Source organism: Gopherus flavomarginatus, chromosome 2 (genome assembly GCF_025201925.1).
Source record: "Gopherus flavomarginatus isolate rGopFla2 chromosome 2, rGopFla2.mat.asm, whole genome shotgun sequence".
Classification (NCBI taxonomy): Eukaryota; Metazoa; Chordata; order Testudines; family Testudinidae; genus Gopherus; species Gopherus flavomarginatus.
In genome coordinates, this window is record NC_066618.1 from 91882204 (window position 1) to 91909904 (window position 27701).

Below are 27701 nucleotides of genomic sequence, written 5' to 3' on the forward strand. Positions count from 1 at the left end.
AGATGCTGGAATTAGGGGAGCTGCCACAGCCTCTGGCTTGAGTGGTTTCCGTCACTGGAGTGAGGAACTGGACCCTGAGTCTCTCACTTCCCAGGTGGGTGCTAAGCACCTAGCTATAGTCATTGTTTACCCACATGGAACTCTCCTGAGAGGTAGGAGATAGGATAATCTTCTCATCAAATAGATGAGGGAGGAGGGGAAGTGAGCCCAGATCTCCCTCATCCTGCATGGATCCTCTAACTTCATGGTTCAGGAACCAAATTAACCATTAGCATTACCCAAAAGAGACACAGTAATGGGAATTCATTTTTTCATTTACTATAATACTATATTCATATATTTTATATATATATAAAATTATTCTTACAGCAAAATGACTGACCAAGTAGTATTATTTTTATCAGCTACAGCTGGGTAATAACATAGTAAAAGCATCCTGGCTGGTTAATAACTTAAGTTAATAATCAAATCACAGTGTTTTAAAGAGCTGCAGGAGACACATAAAAGAGCCACTTGCGGCTCCTGAGCCCCAGTCTGAGTATCACTGCTCTACCAGCAGAGCTCAGTGTTATAAAGTGAGTGGTGGCCACAGCACCCCCTCCTCCTTCTCACTCCCAACTTTGGATAGTACCTGAATCCACAGGTGCCCTCTAAGCATGCCTACCAGCTCAGGCCTCTGCCTGTCTTCCCTGGATTCATGGAGCTCCCTGGGGCTTAGGTAGGAAACCAGTGACTGGCTACCTAGGGTGAGGCAGCAGTGCACGTAGCCAGAGGCAGAAACTTAGGTGCCTACGGAACTCTGAGAGAAGAAATTTAGGTGCCAGGTGAGTTTGAGCTTACAGGGTTAGGTGGCAGCTGAGCAGCAATGTGGTGGATGGTAGGCATCTATGTCTGGGATTTAAATACCTTGGTGGATCTGGGCCCTTGTCTCCAAGCTGGTGAAATTTCAAGGGTTGAGGAGTTTGTTTTGTTTAAATCTACTTAGCCCTGTTTCATGCCCTTAAAGTCTCTCAGGGCTTGTCTGCTCTGCTGCTGCAGTGGCACAGCTGCACCAGTGCAGCTATGCTGCTGTAGAGCTCCAGTGAAGATGCCAATGGGAAGGCTTCTTGTGTTAGCACAGGTAATCCACCTTCCTGAGAGACAACAGCTAGGTTGATGACAGAATTCTTCAGTTGCCTTAGCACGGTCTATGCTGGGGATTAGGTTGGTTTAACTGCGTCACTTGGGAATGGATTTTTCATCCCCCTGAGCAATGTAGTTATACCAATCTAATTCCCTAGTGTAAAGCAGGCTTCATCCTCTCCATTTTCTTTCCAGGGCCACCTGCCTGCCATCTCAGTGTATCATCTAAAAATATATTCATTCAACCATCACAACTTCACAGGATTCCTAAACATCTTGCCACTTGTCAGAGAAATCAACCAGGTGCTGACGAAGTATAGTGACTCACAATTTGAGTGCTTGGGAATGGGCCCTTTACTCCAATTGTTAGTAAAGATGGCATTTTAAATACCAACTACATCTATGTGGTGTTAGTGAGTTGAAAGCTTTATTGGCTGACCCTCCTTTAATTGCATGCCCAGGGACAAAATTATCCTAGGTCCTCATCCAAACTTTTTCCAAAAGTGGTATGTGAATTCCTCTTCACTCAGTCCATTAGTATTTTGGTCTTCTTCGCAGAACTTCATTCACCTACAGGGGAAACTATGCTCCAAACCTATATACCATGGGGGATTTTATTTTTATTTGTTCATAGGGATAAGGCATTTAGAAAGTCAGCAAGACTTTCTGTAGCCTTTAGAGATTTGTGTGAAGAGAATACCAAATATTAGAATGCAAATAGCCTCTGAAACTAGTCTTCCATTCCTATCTTCCTCCCAGTTGTGCTTTTTCTCTACTTAAAAAATTTGGGAAATAAACTCCCTTAATTTAATTTTTCTTTCATCAAGAATGCTCACAGCGGAATACTGAAGTTAAAATTTCACAAATCAGTTGGAGAAGAACAGCTTGAGAGCAAGTTATACTAGGGAAGCAGGTATACTGAACTCTTTCTGTAGAACAGAGGCATTAGAGCTGCTCAGTAGGTTTCTTCATCATAAAATGGTATCTTCTTGCCAAAGTCCAGGAGGAGAGACACTAGGAAGTAAGTGTGAAGAACCCACAAGCTGTTAATTCTCTTCAGAAGAATTGCTCCGATTTGATCTTGTTCCTTCTTATGGGCACTTGGGCCTTAGTATGGAAAATCTCCCTGATGGATGACATGGTTTTTCTTTTCATTTTCTATGCATCTGGATTTTTAGATGTCTTTAAACAGATCTTCTTGTGTTGCAGAAGATATTGTTTTCAGATATCAAAGAGCTGGTAGGAGTCTTTAAGGACTAGGAGTGGTGGACTCCAGTGGACAAGATTAGACATACCGAGGATTGAGGGCTTGTCTACACTTAGAATGCTATAGTGATACTGCAGCAGCTGCGCTGCTGAAGTGCTTCAGGGTAGACATGACCTACCCTGACAGGAGGGGTTCTCCCACTGATGTAAATAATCCATCTTTCCGGGAAGCGGTAGCTAGGTCAATGGAAGAAATCTGCCATTGGCTAGGACTGTCTACACCAGTGTTTAGGTTGGTATAGCTGTGTGTCTCAGGGGTGTGGATTTTTACACTCCTAAAGGACGTAGCTATACCTATTTAAAATCTTAGTGTACCCAGACTATTTTCTCCCTAATCTTAGTGTACATCAGTTGTGGGAATGGTTAAAGAGTAAGGAAACTTTTAAAACTATTTTCTAGTTTCATCAAAGTAGCACCATAATTTGGTGTAGACTTGATCAAAGAATATGTTTTCCAATCAGTTCTACACTCTTTTAGGGTTTTTTATTTCTTGTTTCACCTCTCTCCCCCCCTTGCATTATTTGCTAGTTTGCAAACTGCACTAGTGTGAATTCTGGGAGGCAGAGTCCCTGGAGTGTGAAATCTAGAGTCCTATGCAGCCATGTAGTCTGTTAAGCTTAGTACCAATGTGGACACAAGAACAAATGAATAAAAACTGGACACTAGGAAGTTTATACTTGAAAGTAGACAAAGGTTTCTAACCATTAGAGGAGTGAAATTCTGGAATAGCCTTCCAAAGAGAGTAATGGGGGCAAAAGACATATCTGGCTTTAAGACTAAGCTTGATAAGTTTATGGAGGGGATTGTATGATCGGATAGCCTAATTTTGGCAATTAATCAAAGATCAATTGCCAAATTATCAGCAGGTAAGTATGCCCAGTGGTCTGTGATGGGATGTAAGCTGGAACGGGATCTGAGTTACTACAGAGCATTCTTTCCTGGGTGCTGGCTGGTGAGTCTTGCCCACATGCTCAGGGTTTTACTGATCACCATATTTGGGGTCGGGAAGGAATTTTCCTGCAGGGCAGATTGGCAGAGGCCCTGGAGGTTTTTTGCCTTCCTCTGCAGCATGGGGCACAGGTCACTTGCTGGAGGATTCTCTGCAGCTTGAGGTCTTCAAACCACAGTTTGAAGACTTCAATAACTTAGACATAGGTTAGGGGTTTGTTATAGAAGTGGATGGGTGAGATTGTATGGCCTGTATTGTGCAGGAGGTCAGACTAGATGACCATAATGATCCCTTCTTACCTTAAAGTCTATGAGTCTAAAGAAGGCTTAACTGAAGTCTATTTCCTTTTTCTTCTTCTTCCAGGATCTCCTGTGTCTGATTATTGTTTACCCAGCCTACTTTCTCCCTATTTGCATTGAATGCAACATAGTTCCCATTTTGTTCAGAGCTACTGTTAATTCTATGTTTTAGGAAATGGGGACCATATAAGTATCTAGTTCTAGAAAGTTAGATTTTTCTCTTGATCTTCTAGCTCACCTAGTCTGCCCTCTGTTTCAGAAATTTTCTTTATCTAATCTCTCCGAAAAATGTTCTACCAGTGATACTCAAACCTCCATGGTCCAGGAGCCAAATTAGTGGTCAACATTACCCAAAAGAAGAACAGTAGTGTGAATTAATTTTCATTTACTATACTACAGTAAAAGCGTTGTAATCCACAGCAGTGCAAGCAGGCTGGTTCGCTCTGGTACACTGTACCAGCAAGATATTTATAGTAGGTATGGTGTACTGGAAAGACACAGGAAGAGCCAGCGGCCCTATGCCTCCTCTCTGGCACCTGCCCTTCCACAGAACTGCCTCTCCAACGGCTCCATCTTATAGCAACAGCAGCCTCGCTGGAGGACAGGGATGGTGGTTCTGCTCCTTTCCCCACTGGGAGGGGTAGAGGGGAAATGAGCAGGAGGTGAGGCTGGTAGGTTCCAATGAGAGCTGTGGAGCCAGTGCTCAGGGCCGGGTAGGGGCAGCACATGAAGTCCCCATGACTTTCCTCTGCGGAGCCAGGTAGGGAGCCTGCTGGACCCATGCCAACCGGACTATAAACCTGACTTTCAGTGAAGATCAGAAATGTCAGTTTATAGAGCTTTCTTGTTGATACAGGGCCAGATAACTCAGCTTTTACTGTAATAAAACTCTGTGTATGTGCATGTAGATAGATTTGATGTTTCTGACCATCCTAAAACAACAGCTTCTTGTTTTCAGGCATTTCATATTACAACAGCATATTGTCAAAGTTTCATCATTCTGGCATCATACCATTGTATGCTAAGAGGCTACTTGTACCATGTGATTGTAAAATAAAACTTAGAATGTCAAAAAAATACTATGAAGTTAGTGTAGAGTATAGAAATTAGGGAAAAAGTTGCTCCTATGCATGTTTCATATGGCCATTAATACATATATCCAGTTTGTAGTAAAGCAGAAGGGAACCCCTCTATGTAGCAAGGTGCTGCCTCTCACCCTGTACATGTTGGTTTGAACAAAACAACTCTATCCATCATATTACCCTTTTGCCCCTGTCTTTAGGATGAGTCAACCTGTTCCTTGTTATCGGTGTGGAATATGCAAGTATCGGAGTGTTCTGGTACCATCCTAGCACATGTTTATATCTCTACTGTCCAGTGTCTTTTAGGTATGTATATTTTTGCAACATCAGCCCTTTCCTTGCCAGCTTCTGTGAGCAGGGCCTGCCTCTGGCTCACAGCTTAACTTTGCTTTATGTTAGCAAAGTCTTGATCATTACTTTAATTCAGGCCTTAGGCCTCATACCGGGCCTCTGATATAAAGGTTTACGTTTCTACATTCCCCCACTTTTAGTCTTTTTATGGGGAGGATGTCTACCCATCGTCCCAGAAAAGCATACTATGCGAACTAACGATAACCCAGTGGGCTAAACACTGTTATGAGGTTACCTTATTTTGCCATCTATACATTCATGCCCCATCTGTCCCTTCGTCTGCACATTCCCTTGTACGACTGATAGACAGATTTTATTATCCAATTATTTTTAGTCCCTTTGGGTGAGCCTGGGAATGTTAGGCCTGGGACCTCAACTGATGTGTGGGGTCTGGGCTTGTTAACTTCACTTGGATACGAGCCAGCCTTTCTTGGTATTTGTTAGTCCGTTGGGCTTCATTAAGGAAAACATATCTGAACTGTCTAAATAAAATGAATATCTATTATGATTACCATATGGATGGTAACTGATCATATATAATATATGAGGAGCTTATATACTGAGCAGAATATGCTTCAACATCTTACTTCTTAAAATGATTACTTGGCTGTACCACAACAGTATTGATTGCCATTTCCATCCCCTTCTTCACTTGGTGCTGTAGCTTAGCTTTCTTGGTTCGAGGTAACATATAACAGCACATTCCCATTGTAGACTTGCGGACTCATCCCTGCGTTGCCTCCTGCTGGTGAATTCTGGGAATTAGCTCATCCTAGCTCTGGAGTGTCCTCTGCAAGCCGTGTCTTCTGGTCTCCGTGTCGCTCCCAGGACCCCGGTGCCCTGTTTACGTGGGGTTCTGCCCCCTGGCAGTAACCTCTTTCTCTCAGGGTCTCCCCCTCCCAGGGGAACCCCCACCCACTATCCCCACCTCGCCTCAGGATATGGCTACTGCCAGTCATCATCTAGCTCCCATGCCCTGGGGCAGACTGCAGTATCAGCCTACTCATCACTGGCAAGCTTGGGTTTGGACCTGCTGCCTTGGCCTACCTCTGGGCTGCTGCCTTGGCCTACCTCTGCAACCCCTAGTACCTATTGGCCTTGTGCTAGGCCACAGCCTGGGGCTTTCCAGGCTGGAGCCTCCCCACTCCTCAGCCTTTCCCCAGCACTGATACACTCAGGAACCCTGTCTCTAGTTCCCTGCAGCCAGGCCTATCTCCCTCTACTAATAGAGAGACTCATCCTTCTGGCATCCCTGGCCTTCTTATAAGTCCCTGTTGCTCAGTTTGGGGCGTGGCCCCAGCTGCAGCCACTTCCGCCAATCAGCCAGAGTTTTACTTTGCCCAGCCCAACTCTCTGCAGGGCTTTTCCAACTCCTTCCATGCTGGAGCGGGTGGTCACCCTGCTACACCATGAAAACAACAACTCTTAGGGCCTGGATTCCCATTAGGATTACACTAAGGATTTGGACCACTGGATGTAAAATCACATTCTCTGGAATTGCCAAGCAGGGTATTTCCACCTCTTTTTGCACATTTTCTATTTCATTCATTTGCTGCTGGATCAACTGAATTATTGGTATTAGGAATTCTTTGGTTCTTGCCACCAAATCATGTATATCTATCTGCAAGTGTTCCACAGTTCAGTCAGTAAGTCTTGTAAGCGTTCATGTGAGATGATAGCTTCAGTGACAGTGCTGCCTTTGCTTGTTGGCCAGAAGGCATGGGCTTCAATTTGAATGGTACTGGTAACAGGCATGCAGAACCCAGCATCACTTGTAAGGCAAATGTTTCCAGCTATGGAAAAATTATGATAACCTATAGCGCAGGCCACTTCCTGAATTTGTGCTACCTCATTAATTAGTTCCTTTTGTACCAGTCCAGCCTAGCCTTTTCTTGTGTTATTAATATCAATTGTGGCATAGCACTCACATAGCCGCCATCCATTACATTTTCTGCAACAAGCTTGATTAATTTCCCAGCCAGTTTCAGTTACTAAGCATCCAGTGGGATAATGCTGCACATATGTCTTGTTTACAAGTGTCCTCATGCTATTTGTGTAATATACCTTAACTGGCTCTTGTAACTATCTAGGGACTGCCATCATGAGATATACACTTTTAATGTCCTCCTGGTCCCATCTTGGAACCCAGTCAAATTTAGCAAATTGTAAAAAAATAGGCACAATATGATTTATGTCTTGTTGTTGTATTTGTTTTAAGATGGCTGTGGGGTTTTTAATCCATGGCCAGTTCTGAAGTTGTAACTGCAACAAACTTTGCTCTGCTTTTCAATTACTCTATTACCATAGGCCGTGCAAGAAGCTGCCAATGAAACATTATTATTTTGTATGCTGTTATTGAGGGAGAGAATGGTAGCATTCAGGTGGCTAAACCCTTAGCAATCAAATGCGTATTATCAATAGTGATTGCATGCTGGTCTAATAATAAATTGATACTGCCTCCACCTGTTTTAACTGCTTCGCCTATTGCATTCACAATGGTGTTTATCTTTAAATTAAGATTTTCAATATCTGCAGAGTTCCACATGGACATGCTAAGACTTGAGCCTCCCAATGCTGTTCCTAATAAATCCCTCCTTTCTCTATCATTTTGTAGGGCATTTGGGAGCCCTTCCAAAATTGTAATTGCATCTCTATTTTCGAATTAAACCAATCCTGTGTCTGGGGCACTGTCTTGACATGGTCAGAAGTTTTTGTGGCACATAGATCCAGCCTACGTTTTCTACCATATACTCTGCAGTGGGATGTAGGAAAAGTCCTGAAGTAGGCCATGGTTGTACAGTGGGACACTCTCTCCTTGGGGTAGTGTCAATGTGTGGAGGAGTGGAAGGAGGTAGTGTTGGGGCTGTTGTTGGACAGGCATCTTAACATACCTGTACATGGTAGATGCATTTACTGATGCATGGGGTTATAGACCAAGTTCTCGTGTATGTTCCTGTAGCTTTTAATTGAATGTTATGAATGCGAATAGACATACTCCACTTATCCTGCAAGTCAACAAACTCCACCCTGCTTCTCCAATCTCTGTATGTTTTTACACTTCCATTTACACTAATTACCGTATCTACTGCTCGAAACCAGTCCAAGAATACTGTGTTGGTCTCAAGCTTGCATGCTTGGACAACACGTACCAGAGTCAGATCCTCCCCCACCACTCCAGTGAAATATTACTCTACTTCTTGCTTTGGTGTCACTAGAACCCTCTCCATTTCTGGAGTGACTTTGTATATGTTCATGTTCACTTGCTATATTACTGTTAAAAGTGTTAATGGAATCTGCATGAGGAAGTGCAGTAAGAACAATAGTCTGATCACAATTAACAACAACATTAAAAGTGTTAATGGAATCTGCATGAGGAAGTGCAGTAAGAACAATAGTCTGATCACAGTTAAGATCAACCTTCCAACAGCATGCATATTCTCCTTGTCTCTCTTTACTCAAAGTCAGTTCCTTTTCAATCTGTCGTTGGGCGTTGACCTCCTGGACAGGAACATGTTGAGCCTCACTGTGGTCTCCAGCAGTCCATCCCCAAGCCATCATGATGGCAAAGGGTGACACCGTGAGGATGTGCTCCATTTGTTGCTTTTCTGTAGTTTCACACACCAATTTCAAAACAGTTCCGATGGGTTGTGCTTGACTTGCTGTATCCCATACAGTCAGGGATGGCTCCAGGCCCCAGCACATCAAGTGTGTGCTTGGGGCAGCAAGCTGCGGGGGGTGCTGTGCCGGCGCTGCGAGGGCGGCAGGCAGGCTGCCTTTGGCGGCTTGCCTGAGGAGGGTCTGCTGGTCCCATGGCTTCGGTGGACCTCCTGCAGGTGGAATCTCACAACTCAACTCCCCTTCTCCAAATCCTATGATATTACTGCCACATCACTCAGAGTGAACTCAGGAAGACCCTGAAGCTGCCTATTTTTCTCACACAGGGAATCCAGGACAGTTAGAGCTTCACTTCCATATTCAAGAAACTCAGTAGACTTACCTATAGGGTAAAATGTACATTGCTGATGGTCTGCATTCCTCTGCTCTATTACCAGAATGTTGACAAATAGAGAGAGGTGTTAAACAAGACCCCAGATATTAGCGCCTCCAATTTTGGGGATAAAAGAAGTCAAAATTCAGACCTAGATCCAAATTCTTTGGTGTGGGTCAAACTCTGCTAGGAAAAAACTCCTGGCTGGTGAAGCCCTGGTGACATGGAGAAGCAAGTTGTTACTTGCTCCTCTGCTGCTATACACTGACACTGTGAGGGGGAAAAAATCAGTCTGGATGGAACACCCTAGAGTGATGAGGTCAGTGGTGGTGTGATGTCCTCTTGCTGATGCCTCCTCTGAATTGCTGCTGGCCAATGAAATTGAGTGCTCAATCTAAATGCAGCAATCAAAGTCTCACCATTACACCATTCCCCAAAAGAAGTTTACCCTCACCCACACTGTTGCCCTGGTGTCACTGCAATGGGGCTCATTCTGCTCCCTTTCCCCTAGTTCTTCTTGGTTTCTCTATAGAGAATTTAGATTCTTCATCTGGAAGAAGAGCCTGTTCATGCCACTCCCATCATTCACTAGCTCAGAATAAACTAGGTTACTTGACTGCTGATGGGTCTATGATTCAATAACCTGGAAGGCGCAAGAGTTAAGGATTTGTGCATGTGAGAATGATTGTCCCCTGAGTGGTTCTCAAACTTTTGTACTGGTGACTCCTTTCACATAGCAAGCCTCTGAGTGCAAACCCCCCTTATAAATTCAAAACATTTTAAAATATATTTAACACCATTATAAATGCTGGAGGCAAAGCAGGGTTTGGGGTGGAAACTGACAGCTCGCATCCATGTAATAACCTCATGACCTACAGACCCCCAGTTTGAGAACCCCTGCCTTAGAAAAACCCCTTTGTTGGTGGTCTGAGATTCCCATTAGCAAGCACACTCCATGGCTCTTACGGCAAGGGATTGATGCTATACCCAACTGCTGATGACTTTGGTGTCATGATTGTGGCTTTTATAAGAAACGTCATTCTTTTCTTGTGGAAGATTCCATACACTCCCCTAATTATGTGAATACCAGCTTGGATGGTGTCAAGACTCTATCCTGAAGCCCTTGCATGAGTAAACTAAAAGGACTGAGTACTCACATGTTAGGAATTGCAAGATGTAGCCCTAAGTCACTGCTTAAGAGCAAGGTGAAAAAAAGCCAAGTATCTTGAAAACAAACAAACAAAAAAGTACTTTTATGGCCCCTGCCTACAGAAAATCTCAGTGTTATAAACATTAATTAATTAAGCATCCTATCACTTATTTAAGGGAGGGAAACATAATCCCCATTTTACTAAGGAAGAAACTCAAGCACATTGAGGTTAAGAGCCAGAGTTCCCTGCCCTTACGTACTTTGAGTTATGTCTTATGCCTCAAATGGTCGTGCTGAAAATGGACTACTTATAAAGGATGTTACCGAAAGCCTGCTAAAGCAAATGAGATTTTCCATTGATCTAATGGACTTTGGATTGGGGACCAGATAAGGAACTACACAAAATATGTAAAGGTATTGGAATCTATCCTGAAGTGGCTTGCTCGAGGTCACGTTGGAAATTTATGGCCGTGTTGGAAATAGAATCCCGTTCCCTTGGGAAACCAAGGGACTCAATTTGGGACCAAACAGAAATAAATGCAAAATAGATTTTTTTTTCTTTTGCTAGACTGTTGAAAATCCAGGGTTGGAATCAGTGATTATGTAACAAAAAGGAAATTACATGTGAGTGTTTGACTCTGAAATAGGCCAAATTCTGCTCTCAGTTACATCAGTGTGAAGGCAAAGTAATGCCACTGAAGCAGGTAGTTACTTTGAATGTATTGTGTTACAAATGAGAACAGGTTTTAGTTCAAGTGTGGGGAGGAGTGCAGAATCTCCTCAATTACATGCTGTGATTCTGGAGTATTGCCACTGATGACAATGAAATTTAATCCAGACTACCACCAATGTAACATAAAATGTAACCTGTAACGTAACAATGTAACCTGGCCCAGCAGTCTAAATGGGCCAATTTAAACATCCTTTGACTCTCTGCTTATTTAGCCATCAGTCTTCACTTTCACTTTGTGTACAACATTTCTCACAATCTGCATGTCAGTTACCAGTGCTCTGTCAATCTCAGCCTATGTACCATAGAGCTGGATGTCCCTCTCCAATGGCTATATAATCCAAGAGGGGTTACTAAAATACAATCAGTCTATGCAAAAAAACTGGCTGGGCTGTGCTAAAGATAAGGAGCTAAGATGCAGAGTGGACTAACCAGTGTGCTGGACTATGACCTCATATGGCGCTTAATGTTGTTTTTACAGGTAATCCTGACTCCTAGAGTTAGAAACTGTGGCTATAGGACAAGCAAGAATTAGCAAGGCTTCAAGATGATGCCACATGCACTAGGTACATTACTGGCTGCGGCTGCTGCTACTGGAGAGGAGTGTATGGTCAGCTGTCATCAGAATTCTGTCAGTATGGATGGTTTGGGAGAAAGTGTCCAGCTTGGATTTTAATCACTCAGCTGCACGGAAGCCTCATGCCTCGTGTAGCCAGTGGTGGAGCAGTGAAGCTGTATATTTTGCTGTGCTCTTCTGAGGAGAGCTTAGCTGTGTTTAACTCTCTGTCACAGCAGCAACAACAACTTAACCAGAATAAAACCTAGCAATGCAAGTCAGTTTCACAGAAGCCAGCAACAGTTTAAATGGAAGCAGAGGGAGGCTGGATTTTACACTTGTAACTTGCACAGAAACAATGACTTTCACTGAAGTAGTGGAAGACGAGGAATGGGGATCCTTCTACTATTCCTTTAAGGTACAGACAGCATGCTTTACTGTTCTCACCTGCTTGCAGCTCTCTGCATTTTCAGTAGTTTGGCAGTGGTGTTGGGGGGTGTGACGCAGATTATTTATTAAACGCTTCATACTATGAGTTTATGCCTAAAATTTGTGATTGTCTTTGTAAGGACTATTTCCTGTATCAGGCAGTTATTGAGAGGCCCCATGCAATTGAAGCCCTTAAAGATCTTTAATCACGTATGATAGCATGGTGCTGCATTCCTATTATTGCTATGTCATTATACAGATTTTTTTTTCATCTGAGCAGCTTTTTATTGGAATTAAGTCTCTTAGCTAAACTCTGTATTACAACCATTACCTGAATCTGTAGGGAGTGATATCAATTATCTATCAGCCCCAGCAACATGTTGTTCACAGACAAGAAAAGTTGTTTTTAATCAGGAGTGGTGCTGACTGGATTTTGTACTTTTCGGGGCTCTGAGGGAGAGGAAAAGCTTGTTTTTAAGAATGTGGCAAGCATGGCAATGAAAGGGATGTTGAGAATGGAACTGATAAGAATGAATGCATTTTGTCAAGTGCAGCTTTGTTTTTTTCCAGCGCTGTACCATGTGAATGTGGGGAACGGGTTGCGGGGTGTGAAATCATGAATGACATCCTTAATTTAGATTGCTTCGGCTGCGGTCATCCTTTATACAGCACTTTAGTTCATGCTGCACACATGCCATAGATATGTGGTATCAGTCAAGTTCCCAGTATAAAATATGTAAGTAGAAACATATGCAGTATTGTGGAAGACAGGGTATTTCTACCTTTGAAAGTGATCTCGGTGCTGTCATGAATTCAGACAAGTAGATTGAGGTACTTATTAGATGATGATGAGTGAGATATAGATGGATATGTTCCAGGACAGATTCTGATCGCTGACAGACCAGTGCAAAGCTGGTGTAACTCCAGTGAAGTCAGTGGAATTATTCTAAATTTCCACTAGTGTACAAGGGATTGGACTGTATCCTTCCTGTACATCCTGGTGGGCTGCCCTGCAGCCAGGAGCCCAGGCTCACTGTCAGTCTACCAGGTGGGCTGCTCAAGAGTCTGGCAGATGAGTGAGCAGGAAACCAGGCAGGTTTGCACTGGAATTTCATCAGAACAGTCACAGTCTCACAGACCATTTTAATTTCATCCAAGTGTCCTCGTCCAACAGAAAAACCTTCTGTTGGAAAACTTCCCACCAACTCTAGTCATTTGACCTCTTCTTTTGATTAGCTGTAAATGGTTATGGTGAATACTGATGTAAGGCAAATTGAGACTTAACGGTTTGTAAAAATGATATTCCTGGTCATAAGGTGACATGAAAGAACACAGGTTAGAGCAGAGGATTGAGACTCAGGAGGTGTTCTATTCCTTAGCTTGTAACTGCCTGCACTTATGAGCTTTGCCAGCTTATTCTGCACATCATTTCCTCCACTAAGAAAGACACTGGATAAGTGCAAAGTGTTTTTACACACCTGTCTCAGTAGATATTACATCAAGGGCCAAACTAGCATATTGTTCTCTGAAGTGCTGTGTCCAGTAGTAGAAGTAAGGACACTGGCATCATAACTGTACAGAAGAATCACTGAATGCCTCCCTGTTCCCTTGTTCAGCAGTATTTGAATTTCTTCCACATAAGACAATTACGCTTCAAACTTTTAAGGGCAAAATCCCAGCCCCATTTAATTCGGGTGAGTTTTGCCATTGACATCAGTGGGGCCAAGATTTCATTCTAATTTTCCTTTTCCATTTTTCCTGGTAGACAAAGCATCCCTTCTGCTTAAAGTAACAAGCATCTTCCTTTATAGTCCTCAAGACTTGCTGTTTGGCTAGCACTAGCAGTGAATAGCAGCAGAGAACTTGCCCGCTAAAACTTCCTTGTAAAATATCCATTGTGATACAGACATCGTGACCCTTGTCTTTGTTTTTCTGAAAGGTGTTGAATCCATCTGCTCATTCAGTGCGGAAGATCCTACAGTGGAGTCTGTGGGTAAGGTGGGCCAATACTTCTCAAAATACGCGTGGAGGCCCATTCTCAGCATAGTCACATCACTGCTACACTTAAGCCTTGCAGTTGTACAGGGTAAAAATATCCATGAAAGCCCAATTGTGACATCTATTCAGGTTCCTTTCTGCTTTGTGACCCTGCTTTTTCCACAGAGCCTGATTATTTACGTTTAGTATGAATTTAACAATCAATAATTCAGCAGCACCAGTCCCAGGTTAAACTTTAACTTTAAACTACGCAATGATCAGTGCAGGGAAAAGTGTAGTGACAGGATTCCCTAGCTCACCGCACCTATAGTCCCTTCTCCGCTTTATATCCACTCCTCGTATCTCAGGAAGTCCAAAGTGGAACTTAACGTGCAAAGTTTGAATTGGCTGTTAGATGCCATAGATCGTCTGCGGGCTCCAGTTGGATAACATACAGAATCATGGTGGGGCAGGGAACACAGAAGTGGGACATGCCCTGAACTATGTAACCATGCTGAGTTTTCCTCATCCAGGTTACTAATTACAGATTCTAAGCGGAGGACAAGAAACCACCCTGTGAGACCAGATCTCTTTCAGGTGACAAACCACTCCCTTTCCACCAGCTTTGAACCATTACAAAAGCATTTAGGCCCATATCCTCAAAGATATTTAGGAGCCTAACTCATATTGATTACAATGGCACTTACTTAGGTACTTAAATAACTTGTGAAAATCTGGGCTTCAGCTCTTAGCAGCTAGCCTAACATATTGGTCTTCAAATCAGACTACTCCAGAATTTCTTTACAAAGTGATAAGTATTATATTCTTAATGTCCTGCAAATTAGCATCTCTTATCCAATGACAATAACCCTCTTCTTCTTCTCTGATATTGCCACATATGTAATAAGAAAGTTCTTTTAAGTGTAAAAACTTTTTGTCTTAATTCTTTCCCCTGCAAGGAAGAGGGTGCATGGCACTTACCACTTATTTATATAATTTCCCACAATGCAAATATGCGCTATATATGCAGAAAAAAAATGTTTTGTAGGGTGTGACCGGGATCCCAAGGGAGCCACACTGAGATTACTCAATTAGGGCAAACTGTAAAGAATGGGGCAGACAATCGCCAAAGCTTGTGGATATTCCATTACTTAGATTTACCAACCCAGCACAAAACATCTATAGTACCTTACTGGTTATCCACAAGCCCAAACAAAGTTCCCTTAAAGCAACCCAGCCTTGGGCTTCCCCCTAGACATCCAAGTCGAATATGATGAAGATTACTGAAAATCTTATTCATCCTATAAGAAAGTTCTACCAATCCCAAAGGATCAGACACATTACCTCCTAGGTTAATGAATATTTCAGATCTTACCCAAAGACACGCTTTTGGCCATTTCTTATTAACTAAACTAAAATTTATTTAAAAATAAAAGAAAGAGTATTGGTTAAAGACCAGTATACATACAGATATGAGTGCAGTTTTGAGATTAGTTTCATAGTAGAGATGGTGAGCTTTGTAGTTGCAAAGAGTTCTTTCAGAATTAGTCCATAGGTTATAGACCAATATTCATATCTAGGGTGATCCAGGTGGGACTGGAGATCTCAATCTTATGACTCAAGCTTCCCTGACGTAAAGCATCAAGCAGTTCTAAGATAAAAAGGATCAGGATCCAAGGGTTTTTTATACAGTTTCAGATCTTCTTTTGACAGCTCAGAGTCCTTAGGCAAACAATAGGCCAGGGTCAGCAACTTTTCAGAAGTAGTGTGCTGAGTCTTCATTCATTCATTCTGATTTAAGGTTTCGCGTACCAGTAACACATTTTAATGTTCTTAGAAGCACTCTTTTTATACGTCTATAATATATAAGTAAACTATTGTTGTATGTAAATAAATAAGTATTTAAAATGTCTAAGAAGCTTCATTTAAAATTAAATAAAATGCAGAGTCCCCCAGACCAGTGGCCAGGACCCAGGCAGTGTGAGTGCCACTGAAAATCAGCTCGTGTGCTTCCTTCGACACCTGTGCCATAGGTTGCCTACCCCTGCAATAGGCAATCATTGAAACTCTGAAGTAGACCTATTTCCTAAGCATCACCGGTAATTAGCTACACGGATTAATGTAAAACAATTGCCTGTTTTCCACCATTCGCAAGTGATTTGCTATACATTTCAAAAAGAGATCAATACAATGATATCACTATATTTAATGTTCATTTAAATGTTAAGATCTCCTTTTGAGCTCTGAATTAACAGAATACAGCATAGACCAGAACTATTTGATTATAGATTCATAGACTTTAAGGCCAGAAGGGACCATCATGATTATCTAGTCTGACCTCCTGCACATTGCAGGCCACAGAACCTCACCCATCCACTCCTGTAAGAGAACCCTAACCGCTGGCTGAGTTGTTAACGTCTAACAATATATATGTAAACACCCAAAATCACAAACATTATCTACCAATATGTCCCTAAAGGTTGGATTTGGATCATTTATCCTGCAGGATGCTTTCTGGCCATGTGTCACGTAAGGGTTGTTTCAAAATCAGAATAAACAATGAAATATGCAAATCATTTCCAGATGCTATAAACAAAAGTAATATAGATAGGGCTCTGGATTGAGATGTGGGAGACCCAGGTTCAATTCCTGGCTCTGACATCAGTTTGCTGTATGACCTTGGTCAAGTCACTTCACCTCTCCGTGCCTCAATTTCTCCATATGTAAAGTGGGGATAATGATACAGACCTCTTTATAAAGTACTTTGAGATCTCTGGATGAGAAGTGTTCTGTAAGAGCTAGGAGGCATTATGTTTGTTCTATCATTGTTACTATGATTCTGGTAAGTTATTTGTCATCTATGTGGGCAGGAATATGCTTCACTTCCTTGAAAAAGAGCTAAACTGAGTCAATTAGTGAGAACAGCTCCAACAACGGGACAGGAAGGATTGGGCACAGATTTTGGATTTTGAATTATGAATGTAGATGAATCACTGAATCATTTGTGGTTTATTCATATGGTTTATTCATCATTCAATTTATTTCCCTTAATATCGATGTAACTCTCCTGAAACATGCATCAACATCAAGAGAAGACAAGGAAAGAGTCCCCTAAGTATTTGATAAATCCCTCAATAATTACAATAGTAATAGAACATTACTAGCATGAGTTAAATATCAATAGGCCCAACCCTCCTATGATAAGGCACCACATCAAAAACAATTTCATAAATTCATAGACTTAAGGTCAGAAGGGACCATTATGGTCATCTAGTCTGACCTCCTGCACAATGCAGGCCACAGAATCTCATCCACCCACTCCTGGAACAAACCCCTAACCTATGTCTGAGTTACTGAAGTCCTCAAATTGTGGTTTAAAGACCTCAATGTGCAGAGAATCCTCCAGCAAGTGACCCAGGCCTCATGCTGCAGAGGAAGGCGAAAAACCTCCAGGGCTTCTGCTAATCTGCCCTGGAGGAAAATTCCTTCCTGACCCCAAATATGGCGATCAGTAAAACCCTGAGCGTATGGGCAAGACTCACCAGCCAGCACCCAGGAAAGAATTCTCTGTAGTAATTCAGATCCCACCCCATCTAACACCCCATCACAGACCATTGGGCATATTTACCTGCTAATAATCAAAGATGAATTAATTGCCAAAATTAGGCTATCCCATCATACCATCCCCTCCATAAATTATCAAGAACAATGAGTGGCCTGTTGGGGAAAGAAAATTAAACAATTTGATTCAGAAACAAATTTCAGTGAAGTGCTAAAATGTCAAACTAGGGTGCAATGGGTGTGCCCACAAACAACACCAATGTACTCACTGTGTCCCTGTTAAAGAGTGGAGGAAGCACATTTGGGAGGCTGTGTTATCTCACTGACAGAACCCTGGACCAGGGGCCAGAACTCCAGAGTTTTAATCCTGGTTCTGCCCATCAGTCTCGGTGTGGCTTTTGTCAAGTCACTTTTGATTTTTGGTCTCTCAGTGTGTGAATGGTGGTGATGACATATATACCTAGTTCATGAGCATTGTCAGAATACATTTATGTTTATACAGCACTTTGAACGTATTGATGCACTGAAATACTTTATTTCCATGTATGCTGCTGTGTACGTTTGGTCATACGCGTGCACGTTGATTTCTGCAGGAGCTATAGGTACATGGGAATTTTTCTGAGTGCACTTGTTAACCAGGATTGACAATTCCATTACAGGTTAAATGCAGTTGTGAAAAGTGGGTTAGATTCCTTTATACTAATCTACACACTTTAGACCTGCTTACACTTACTCACACATAAGTAACATAACTATAAGATGGACCATTGACTGATCCAGTATATCTCTATTAGCTAATTGTCTATAAATGCAGACATTATGTAATTATTCCTTGGACACTCACTACATGAAAAGATAAACAAGGAAAAGAAATGCTGCTTAGTTGCTGACATTCAGAAATGTAACAAGTTATCCTTTTCCTGAAGGGTGCTTGTGAGGAGGGGTGGGGATGGAATAAGGCTGTCCCCATTTACTGTCCATCTCCTACCCAAACACAGCAGAGTGGCACTTCTGAGCAAGGTATTGTTGACATCTATTATTGATAGAAATTTCTGTCTTCCTATTCCACTCACGTCCTGCCATGTGCGACCAAATGCCAGATGCTGTTTTAGTTGTTAGTGGAGAAAAAGCAGCAGCTCTCAAACATTATATGTACAGCCTTTGTCTAGACCATGCTGGGGGCAAATAGAGAGAAGCCCATTCATTTTAATTAGAGCAGCACTAAAAGGCAAATACCAGCCTTACATCTTCCAAAAGTACTCGGAGTAATCAAGTTATGCTTTTTTCTTTTGAGAGGCACCCTGGTCCAATGGGTAGGTCATCACCTGTCAGTCAAAAGCCCTGGCTTCTATTTCCAGCTCTGTCACTGGTCTGCTGTGGGTCCTTTGGCAAGTCACTTCACTTCTGTGCCCCCACCAGGTACAAAATGGAGATATTGATGCCTACCCCTCCTTGTAAAACATACTGAGCAGATTCAAATGCTGTCCAGTGGAAGAGCTAACATACTTCCAAAATAGGCACAACAATCCATATGGGGCTTGGTCCTGCAGTCTTCATCCAGTCAAAACTCCCTGAAGTCAAATGGAGTTTTGCCTGAATACAAAATGCAAGACAAGGTCAATTGCAGCGTTTCTCTTGTTTCCAATGCAGTTTTCTAATTTGTTTCACGGACAAAGATTGTTCTTAACTGTAAAGTAAATTAGCAAAATATTCATATCAGCTTTAGGTGACAAATATTGCCACATTCCAACTCCAGTCATCTCGTAGAGCAGTAGTAGTTACAATAGATTACAAACATCCGTGAGCTCCTGACTGCCATGCTCAGCTCTACCACTGATTAGTTAAGTGACATGGCCAAGAAGTCACCATTTACAAAATCACCATTTACAAAATCACCATTTGCCAAGAGTTGCCCTGCTGTGGTATGGGAGACAACCCTCCACCCCTTTTTTTTAAAGAATAAGTAATAATTGACATCTGTTGGGAAATAATTACTTTTTAATGGAGACCGTTGTAAGTGATGTGTGAATAATTTTCAGAATCTTAATTGGAAGTTGCTGTACAAGTATTTTTGTTAAAAAGCAAACAAGTAAATTAAATGAAACGCATCTGTGTTTATACATCATTAGCATGGTAAGCATAGAGCCAGATGCTGCCCTGGATCGCATTGATGTCAATAGGATGCCGTTCTGAATATTTAAATTAATTTAAATAATTAAAACAGGTCATTGTTGATCCTTAATTCATATTAGTACACTTTTGTTTTCTCTCAGTGATGTAAATCTCTGCTGGATTGAAGAATGGAAGCCCTATTTCTTGATTCGATTTCTTTGTGCGATCTTAATGTCAGGCAACTATTCCCTTTTGTATTCATCTTCATTTAACTGAGTTATTATCTGTGTGTGGGTTGTTCCATTGTCCATTTCCATAGAATACTAAATTACATACAGTCAGGTATTGCTACTTAATTAAGCAAGATAGGATTTATATGGCATTGGTTCTTCTTACGCTTAATGTGTTTTGTACTCCAGATGAATGGGCCACGCTGTCTTAAAATCCACGTTTATTTCTTCCGGCAAAACCTCAAGAAGATTTTAGTAACAAAGGCCCCGATTCTGCTCTCACCATCACCAGCATAATGTCATTGATTTCTGATGAAATATTCCTGACTTGCACCACTGAAAGGGAGACTGCAGACTGTCTCATTCATAGTTCACATCACTTCCCAGCAAGAAACACTATCCTGAACTCATCCTTTGCATCAATCTCTTGCCCTCAGTAACAAATGTGAGCTAATGTGTAAAGGTTACTTTTCAGCAACAAACATCATGGTAAGCTGTAAAGAAAACAAACTGTAACTAGGGAATTAAAAAGCAGGGAACTGGACTCAGGGTCGCCGGAACCTTCCCAAAGGTGGTGGGGTCAGGGGCTCACATCCCCTGGGGTTCTGCTCCCAGAGACCCCACCCCTCCCCCCTCAGAGGCTCTGACCCCTGCCAAGCTGGAAGCTGGAGAAAGGCTGGGAAACCCACCCTTCCCCAGCCCGGAGTGGGGGTAGGATGCCAAAAGCAGCCCCGGCCCATGTCCCCAGGCTCCCAGCCCAGGTGGAGAGTCTGTGGCTCCCCACAGCTGACCACAGTGCTGCTTTTACCCAGGGCCAACTCCAGGCCCCAGCACGCCAAGCGCGTGCTTGGGGAGGAATGCCTCAGGCGGCGCTCTGCCGGTTGCCGGGAGGGTGGCAGGCTGCTCCGGTGGACCTCCCACAGGCCTCCCTGCAGAGGGTCCACTGGTCCCACGGCTCCGGAGGAGCATCCGCAGGCACGCCTACAGGAGGTCCACCGGAGTTGTGGGATCAGCGGACCCTCCTCAGGGACGCCTGCGAGAGATCCACTGGAGCTGCGGGACCGGCAACCAGCAGAGCGCCCCCCTCGGCGTGCCGCCATACTTGGGGCGGCGAAATGGCTAGAGCTGGCCCTGCTTTTACCATAGTCGGGCTGCGCTAGGAAGTGTCCCACCCACAATCTGGAGCCAGGTCAGGGAGAGCCATGCAGGCAGTTGTGGGGAGTTGGCGCCGAGTTGCGGACCCTCCACCTGCCTTGGGCTGAGTGGAGAGCCTTGAGGGCAGGAATATAGGTCGGGACCTGCTCTCAGCCCCAGGCCCAGGCTCCCTTCCCAAGACGGGCTCCACGTTGGCTTGGCTGGGGGCAGGTCGGGAACAGAGGGGAAGAGGGCAGGGTCAGCCTTGGCAAAAAGTGGGAGCACCCTGCCTGCCCCCACCCCCGGTAAACTGCGCCAGCGTGCTTTTAAATATCCAAATGCACATTCTACCACCATTCTGCACTTGCTCAGCCTATAGTTGAAAACTCCTGACTACAGTCCAGGCTTCCTGTGTATGGCTTCATGAGCCATGGCATTAAGGGGTAGGCTGGGTCCCCAAGAATAACTATAGGCATTTCAACATCCTCAATGGTTATTTTCTGGTCTGGGAAGAAAGTCCTTTCCTGCAGCTTTTGAAACAGACCAGAGTTCCTGAAGATGCGAGTATCATGTACCTTTCTGGCCATCCCACGTTGATGTTGATGAAACATCCTTTGTGATCCACCAGTGCTTGCAGCACCATTGAAAAGTACCCCTTTCAGTTTATGTACTCACTGGCTTGGTGCTCCAGTGCCAAGATAGGGATATGGGTTCCGTCTATCACCCCACCACAGTTAGGGAATCACATTGCAGCAAAGCCATCCACTATGGCCTGCACGTTTCCCAGAGTCACTACCCTTGATATCAGTGGCTCTTTGATTGCGTTGGCTACTTGGATCACAGCAACCCCCACAGTAGATTTGCCCACTCCAAATTGATGCCAACTGACTGGTAGCTGTCTGGCTTTGCAAGCTTCTGCAGGACTATCACCACTTGCTTCTCAACTGTGAGGGTTGCTCTCATCTTGGTATCCCAGTGCTTCAGGGCAGGGGAAAGCAAGTCACAAAGTTCCATGAAAGCGCCCTTACGCATGCAAAAGTTTCACAGTCACTGGGAATGTCCCAGACCTGCAACCATTAACCTGCCCAATTAACACCATGATGGGCACATTGCTGGGGCCTGTACTTTGTGAGAAGTCTATATCCATGTCTATGTCCTCATCACTCTCGTCACTGCGCTGCCGTCACCTCCTTGCCTGGTTTTGCTTTTGCAGGTTCTGGTTCTGCATATCCTGCTGGATAATGTGCGTGGTGTTTATAATTGCCGTGGTGATCTGGGCTGGTTCCATGTTCCCAGTGCTATGGCATCTGCACTGAAAAAAGGCGTGAAATGATTGTCTGCTCTTGCTCTGATGGAGGGAGGGGTGATTGACGATGTGGCTTATAGGGCTGGCTTACAGAGATTTAAAATCAACAAAGGGGGTGGCTTTGCATCAAGGAGAAACACAAACAACTGTCACACAGAATGGCCCCCCCTCAAGGATTGAACTCAAAACTCTCGGTTTAGCAGGCCGTTGATTTCATGGAGTGGGGGAAGGAAGGGAGAGCAAATGAATACAAAACAAATCTAATCTATTTCTTGTTTTGATCCACTCCGTCTATCTTATACATCGTAGGCTGGCAGCAGACGGTGCAGTACGACTGCTAGCCATCATCATCTCCTGAGTGCTGGGCAGAAGATGGTGCAATAAGATTGCTAGCCATCATCATCTCCTGACTTCCTACCAGAAGATGGTGCAGTGCAACTGCCGGGAGGACTGAGTCTCCATGAGACGAAACTTGAAAAGGGAATGACCTGGTTGAGTCACTTCCATGTCTGCCCAGATGCCCTTGACTGACCTCACCGAGATTGGCTAAAAGAGCACCCAGGAGTACAATGATGATGGTTACCAATCGTAAGGCACTGTCTGCTGCCAAAAGTCAATGAGCTGCCATTGTGTAGCAATGCAGTACCACGTCTGCCAGCACCCAGGAGACATATTGTGAAGGTGAGCTGAGCGGACTCCATGCTTGCCGGTATGGCGTCTGCACTGGTAACCCAGGAAAAGAGGCATGAAATGATTGTTTGCCATTGCTTTCATGGAGGGAGGGAGGGGTGCCTGACGACATGTACCCAGAACCACCCACGACACTGTTTTTGCCCCATCAGGCATTGGGATCTCAACCCAGAATTCCAATGAGCAGTGAAGACTGCGGGAACTGTGGGATAGCTACCCATAGTACACTACTCCATAAGTCGATGCTAGCCTCGGTACTGTGGATGCAAGCTGCTGACTTAATGCATTTAGAGCATTTTATGTGGGGACACACACAATCGACTGTATAAAAATGATTTCTAAAAAACCAGCTTCTATAAATTTGACCTAATTTCACAGTGTAAACCAGGAGGAGGCAACCTATGGCATGTGTGTCAAAAGCGGCACACGAGCTGATTTTCAGTGGCACTCACACTGCCTGGGTCCCGACTACCGTTCCAGGGGGCTCTGCATTTTAATTTAATTTTAAATGAAGCTTCTTAAACATTTTAAAAACCTTATTTACTTTACATGCAACAATAGTTTAGTTATATATTATAGACTTATAAAAAGAGACCTTCTAAAAATGTTAAAATGTATTACTGGCATGCAAAACCTTAAATCAGAGTGAATAAATGAAGACTTGGCACAGCACTTCTGAAAGGTTGCCGACCTCTGGTGTAGACATGCCCTTAGGTTGGTTGCAACATGTCAGAGGCATTTTATTCTCAAGCAATTGCAAAATGGGGAGAGTACACAAGGCAGGTTGCCCAAAAGATAACCAATTAAGGCAAGCATTTATACCTTTTGTTACATACAGTAATGATCATCAGCTACATTTTGTTTATACATATTCCTTCCTGATATCTTACTTGCCTCAGCAGTACTTGCTATAGTCTGCGTTCCATTCTTATCTAACACAAGGTCAAACCAGTCTCTCTTACAGTCTGTTCCTATTCGCTTTCTCGCTTTCTATCCACCTGGGCCCTGCTTTCAAGTCTCGCGTTATTAGAGTCAGTGTCAGCCCGACTTTGTTAGCTTGACTCTTGCTCGATTGCTAGATACAAACTAAGATCTTTATGTTCAATTCCCTTTATTTATTTCTCCACTTCCACACTCCATAGCACAACTATCAGTCTTAAACCTCCATTTTCATTAAATCTTGTATTTCAGACCTACATCAAATGCTTCAACCTTATGGGTTTTGGTTGGATGCAATGACAATGCATGGTTAGTATGGACATGAAAAGTGTTATTATTATTAGATCTTTTACAACAACAATAACATAATCCTAAAATAAACAACAACAATAAAAGCAGTAACATTCCCATGGTAATAATATGATGGGGTTGTTCTACAATTTTAGTCACAAAGCACAGTACATCATATTTAGTACATAAAGTAGACACCCTATAAGCTATATGAAAGGCATATTTTTCAACTTGATATATATTTTGAAGCATATGAATTTGCCATTATAATTCAGAAATTCTCTGAACCTCTAGTAGCAGTGAATGCTAATTTTGGAACCGGTCAGGTACTAAGGCAGTCCAATTAAAGGGTATCTAAAACCTAAGGGCTGATTGTAAAATTCTGTCCTCAGGCCAATAAATAATATAATTGCCTGCAGCAGTGGTGAAATTTAAAATGTATAACTTGTAAAGTGGTGACCTTAACATGCACACAGCTGTCATTAGTTTGGAAAAGCAGGTGTCCTGTCAGGGTAGTTCGTTGTCCTATACCGTCCCAACAGACATTGTCATAAACAGTGACAACTTCCCTTGGCTTCAGTTTACTTACACATTGAAGCTGGGGGGTTTCTAACGGCTAGAGGGTCCATTAACTCCCTATCCTATCCAAATGTCGGGTGTTATCCCAGGAGCACTGACCATAAATCGATTAGGCATACCAGATGATTTAATTTCCCAAATATCATGGTGAATTATCCAATCCCACTTGCATCCTCCCCATGGAGCTGGCAGGATTTGGTATGTGGCAGCCCACACCCCTCCAACCGGTTCGTAAGCTTGGAAGGAGCATTGTGAACTGCACTTCCATCCAGAAAATGTCCCAAGTATGTCTCCATAGCCACAAATCAGATGGCATTCCTGAAGCACTGTAAGGGCAGTGGGCCAAGCCTGATGCCCAAGATGCTCAAGATCACTTTGAATGGCCATGAGTTGGTCATTCAGAAAATCCCTTTTTCTAAACAGATCCCACCGCAATTCCTTTCCTGCCTCCATGATATTCAATACCATCTCTGTCAACAGCTTCTGGGTCATTGAGCTAAGGGCAAAAATAACATGTAATTCACCAGCCCGAGCCTGTGGCTTTTTCCAGTTGCCCTAATTTCTCATCAAATTGTTGGCCTTGTAAATGTTCCAAATTGCTGCTGCATATTGGCACCATCCCATAGGGATCACTAAGGTGTAAAGGCCTTGGCCATAGGGTTTCATTAAGGTATATGGCATTGTCTGTGTTATAATGTGTCACAAGGGTGGTAGCAAACGTGGAGGATATGGTAGGGGTAATGTTTGTGGCAGTAAGATGTCTTTGGTATTCGCCATCTGAACGCCAGTTAGGGAGGCCAGTACATTCTGATGGTACTTGTCCATAAGCACAGTTCCCAGTTGCTGGAAGAAACCCAAACCATCACTTAATACCACAGTCCCAAGTGCAGTTCCCACAAGTTCCTCCTTACCAGGTTACGAAACTCCGTCTCTTCCACCAGGGTCAATTTTTAACATGTTTTGTAGTCAAGAATCCCTGGACTTTGGCAATTTCAGTTGAAAAAACATAACTTACTCTTCTTTCCTGGAACAGTTGTGGTTCAGCATCATACAGGGGAGAGGTTACCAGCACGTCATTCTGTAATAACTGGGTTCCTCCGTCAGTTGGAGAATGTATGGTGGTTCTGTTAGTGGACAAGGTAGAGTTTACCAGAACTTCACCTTATCCTTTTTTTCCTGCTGTCCAGAAGGAGGAAAAGAAGTATCAAAAGGAGGACAGACTGATCAGCAGTCAGAGGGTCATCTCAAGCATGGGTCCAGGCAGTTAGTCCGTGGCACTTCACAGCGATGTTGGTAGTTTGCAGAACTTGGTAAGGGGAGAGGTTACCAGCACGTCATTCTGTAATAACTGGGTTCCTCCGTCAGTTGGAGAATGTATGGTGGTTCTGTTAGTGGACAAGGTAGAGTTTACCAGAACTTCACCTTATCCTTTTTTTCCTGCTGTCCAGAAGGAGGAAAAGAAGTATCAAAAGGAGGACAGACTGATCAGCAGTCAGAGGGTCATCTCAAGCATGGGTCCAGGCAGTTAGTCCGTGGCACTTCACAGCGATGTTGGTAGTTTGCAGAACTTGGTAAGGGCCTTTACAGGGCGGGGTCAGGGCAGTCTTTTGCTGATGGACTTTTATGTAGACCCAGTCTCCTGGTTCCAGCGAGTGGTAGGGTTGATCAGGATCCTTGGGTAATGCTTCTTTCACTTGCGTATAAAAAGACCTGATACATTTCATTAGTGCCTGAAAATAATTAACATTGTGTCATCCATTAAATGAAAGTCTATTTGGGCAAAGGCCAGTGGGGCACAGTAGGTAGTCGCAGCGGGCGCCCTGTCAGGATCTCATGTGGGCTAAGTCCAGTCTTTTGGCTGGGGTAGCCTTCATATTCATCAATGGTAATGGGAGGGCATCTGGCCAATTTAAGTTTGTTTCTGCTCTTGGCCAGTTTATTTTTCAAAATCCCATTTTGACGTTCCACTGTCCCTAGCAGACTGTGGATGGTGGGGGCAGTGGAGATTGTCTTGGATCTGCACATAACTCTTTTACAATGTCCAGTAAAAATGCATTCCATAATCACTGTTGATTCTCACAAACTTAGGAATGAAATCTTTAAGCAAAATTTTTTACATCAGTCTTGGCATTGCCCTTCTGCATGGGAAGGCCTCAATCTAGTTTACAAATACATCAACTAAAACTAACACATACTCATAATTCCTCTTAGACATTTGAATAAAATTAATCTGAATATTTACAAAAGGTCCCTAGGAAGGGGAATGTGCTGCCTGCCTAACCGTAACAGCTTTACCAACATTATGTTGCTGGAAGATTACATGCTGTTGGCAGTATTGCTGGGCCACAGTAGAAAAATCAAGTGCAAACCAGTCTTGTCTGACTACAGCAATCATCCCCCTTTTGCTCATATGTGCCGTTCTGTGGTACACAGAAGCCAAATAGGGCAAGAGCATCCGGTAAGTTCCAAGGGCCATCAGGATGTAACGTGCACCCAGCAACTCTCCAAGAACAATTTTTCAGCTGCTCAGCTGGTATCAGCTTTTCCTATTTTTCTGAAAGACAAAGAGAACGTGTTTCTACCCCTTTGGGGTTGGCAGATTATTGCTTAAAATATTCCTTTTTTTACAAATACCCTTGCTGACTGCAGGCAAAACTGAGGAATTACTCCCCATATTTTCCTGTATTTGTTGTATAGGCAGATCAGGTTACAATGGCTTCTATCTTTATCATTTAGGTGATTTGCATTAACAGACATTCTTGGCTTGATTTTGCATTCAAAGTTATCAGCCACTTAGAGACTCAAAAGGACACGATTAACTTTTAACTCCTGCTTTCAAACACACAGTGATTTGAAAAGGAAAACACAACCCATTTTGGCTCCCCTTTGACTCAGGGTACGGCTACACTTGCTGCCGCGGCAGCGCTTTGAAGTGCGAGTGTGGTCGCAGCGCCAGTGCT

The 27701-nt window shown here is 43.3% G+C and overlaps 1 protein-coding gene across 1 annotated transcript in view; it reads left to right on the forward strand.

Annotated features, from left to right (window-relative positions):
* The first annotated feature begins 11632 nt into the window (after positions 1–11632).
* Positions 11633–27701, forward strand: part of NPSR1 (neuropeptide S receptor 1) — a 99661-nt gene continuing 83592 nt past the window's right edge. Inside the window, exon 1 of the mRNA XM_050938047.1 lies at positions 11633–11911. Coding sequence (XP_050794004.1) covers positions 11765–11911 — 147 coding nt within the window. The 5' untranslated portion in view covers positions 11633–11764. The remainder of the gene's footprint in view (positions 11912–27701) is intronic.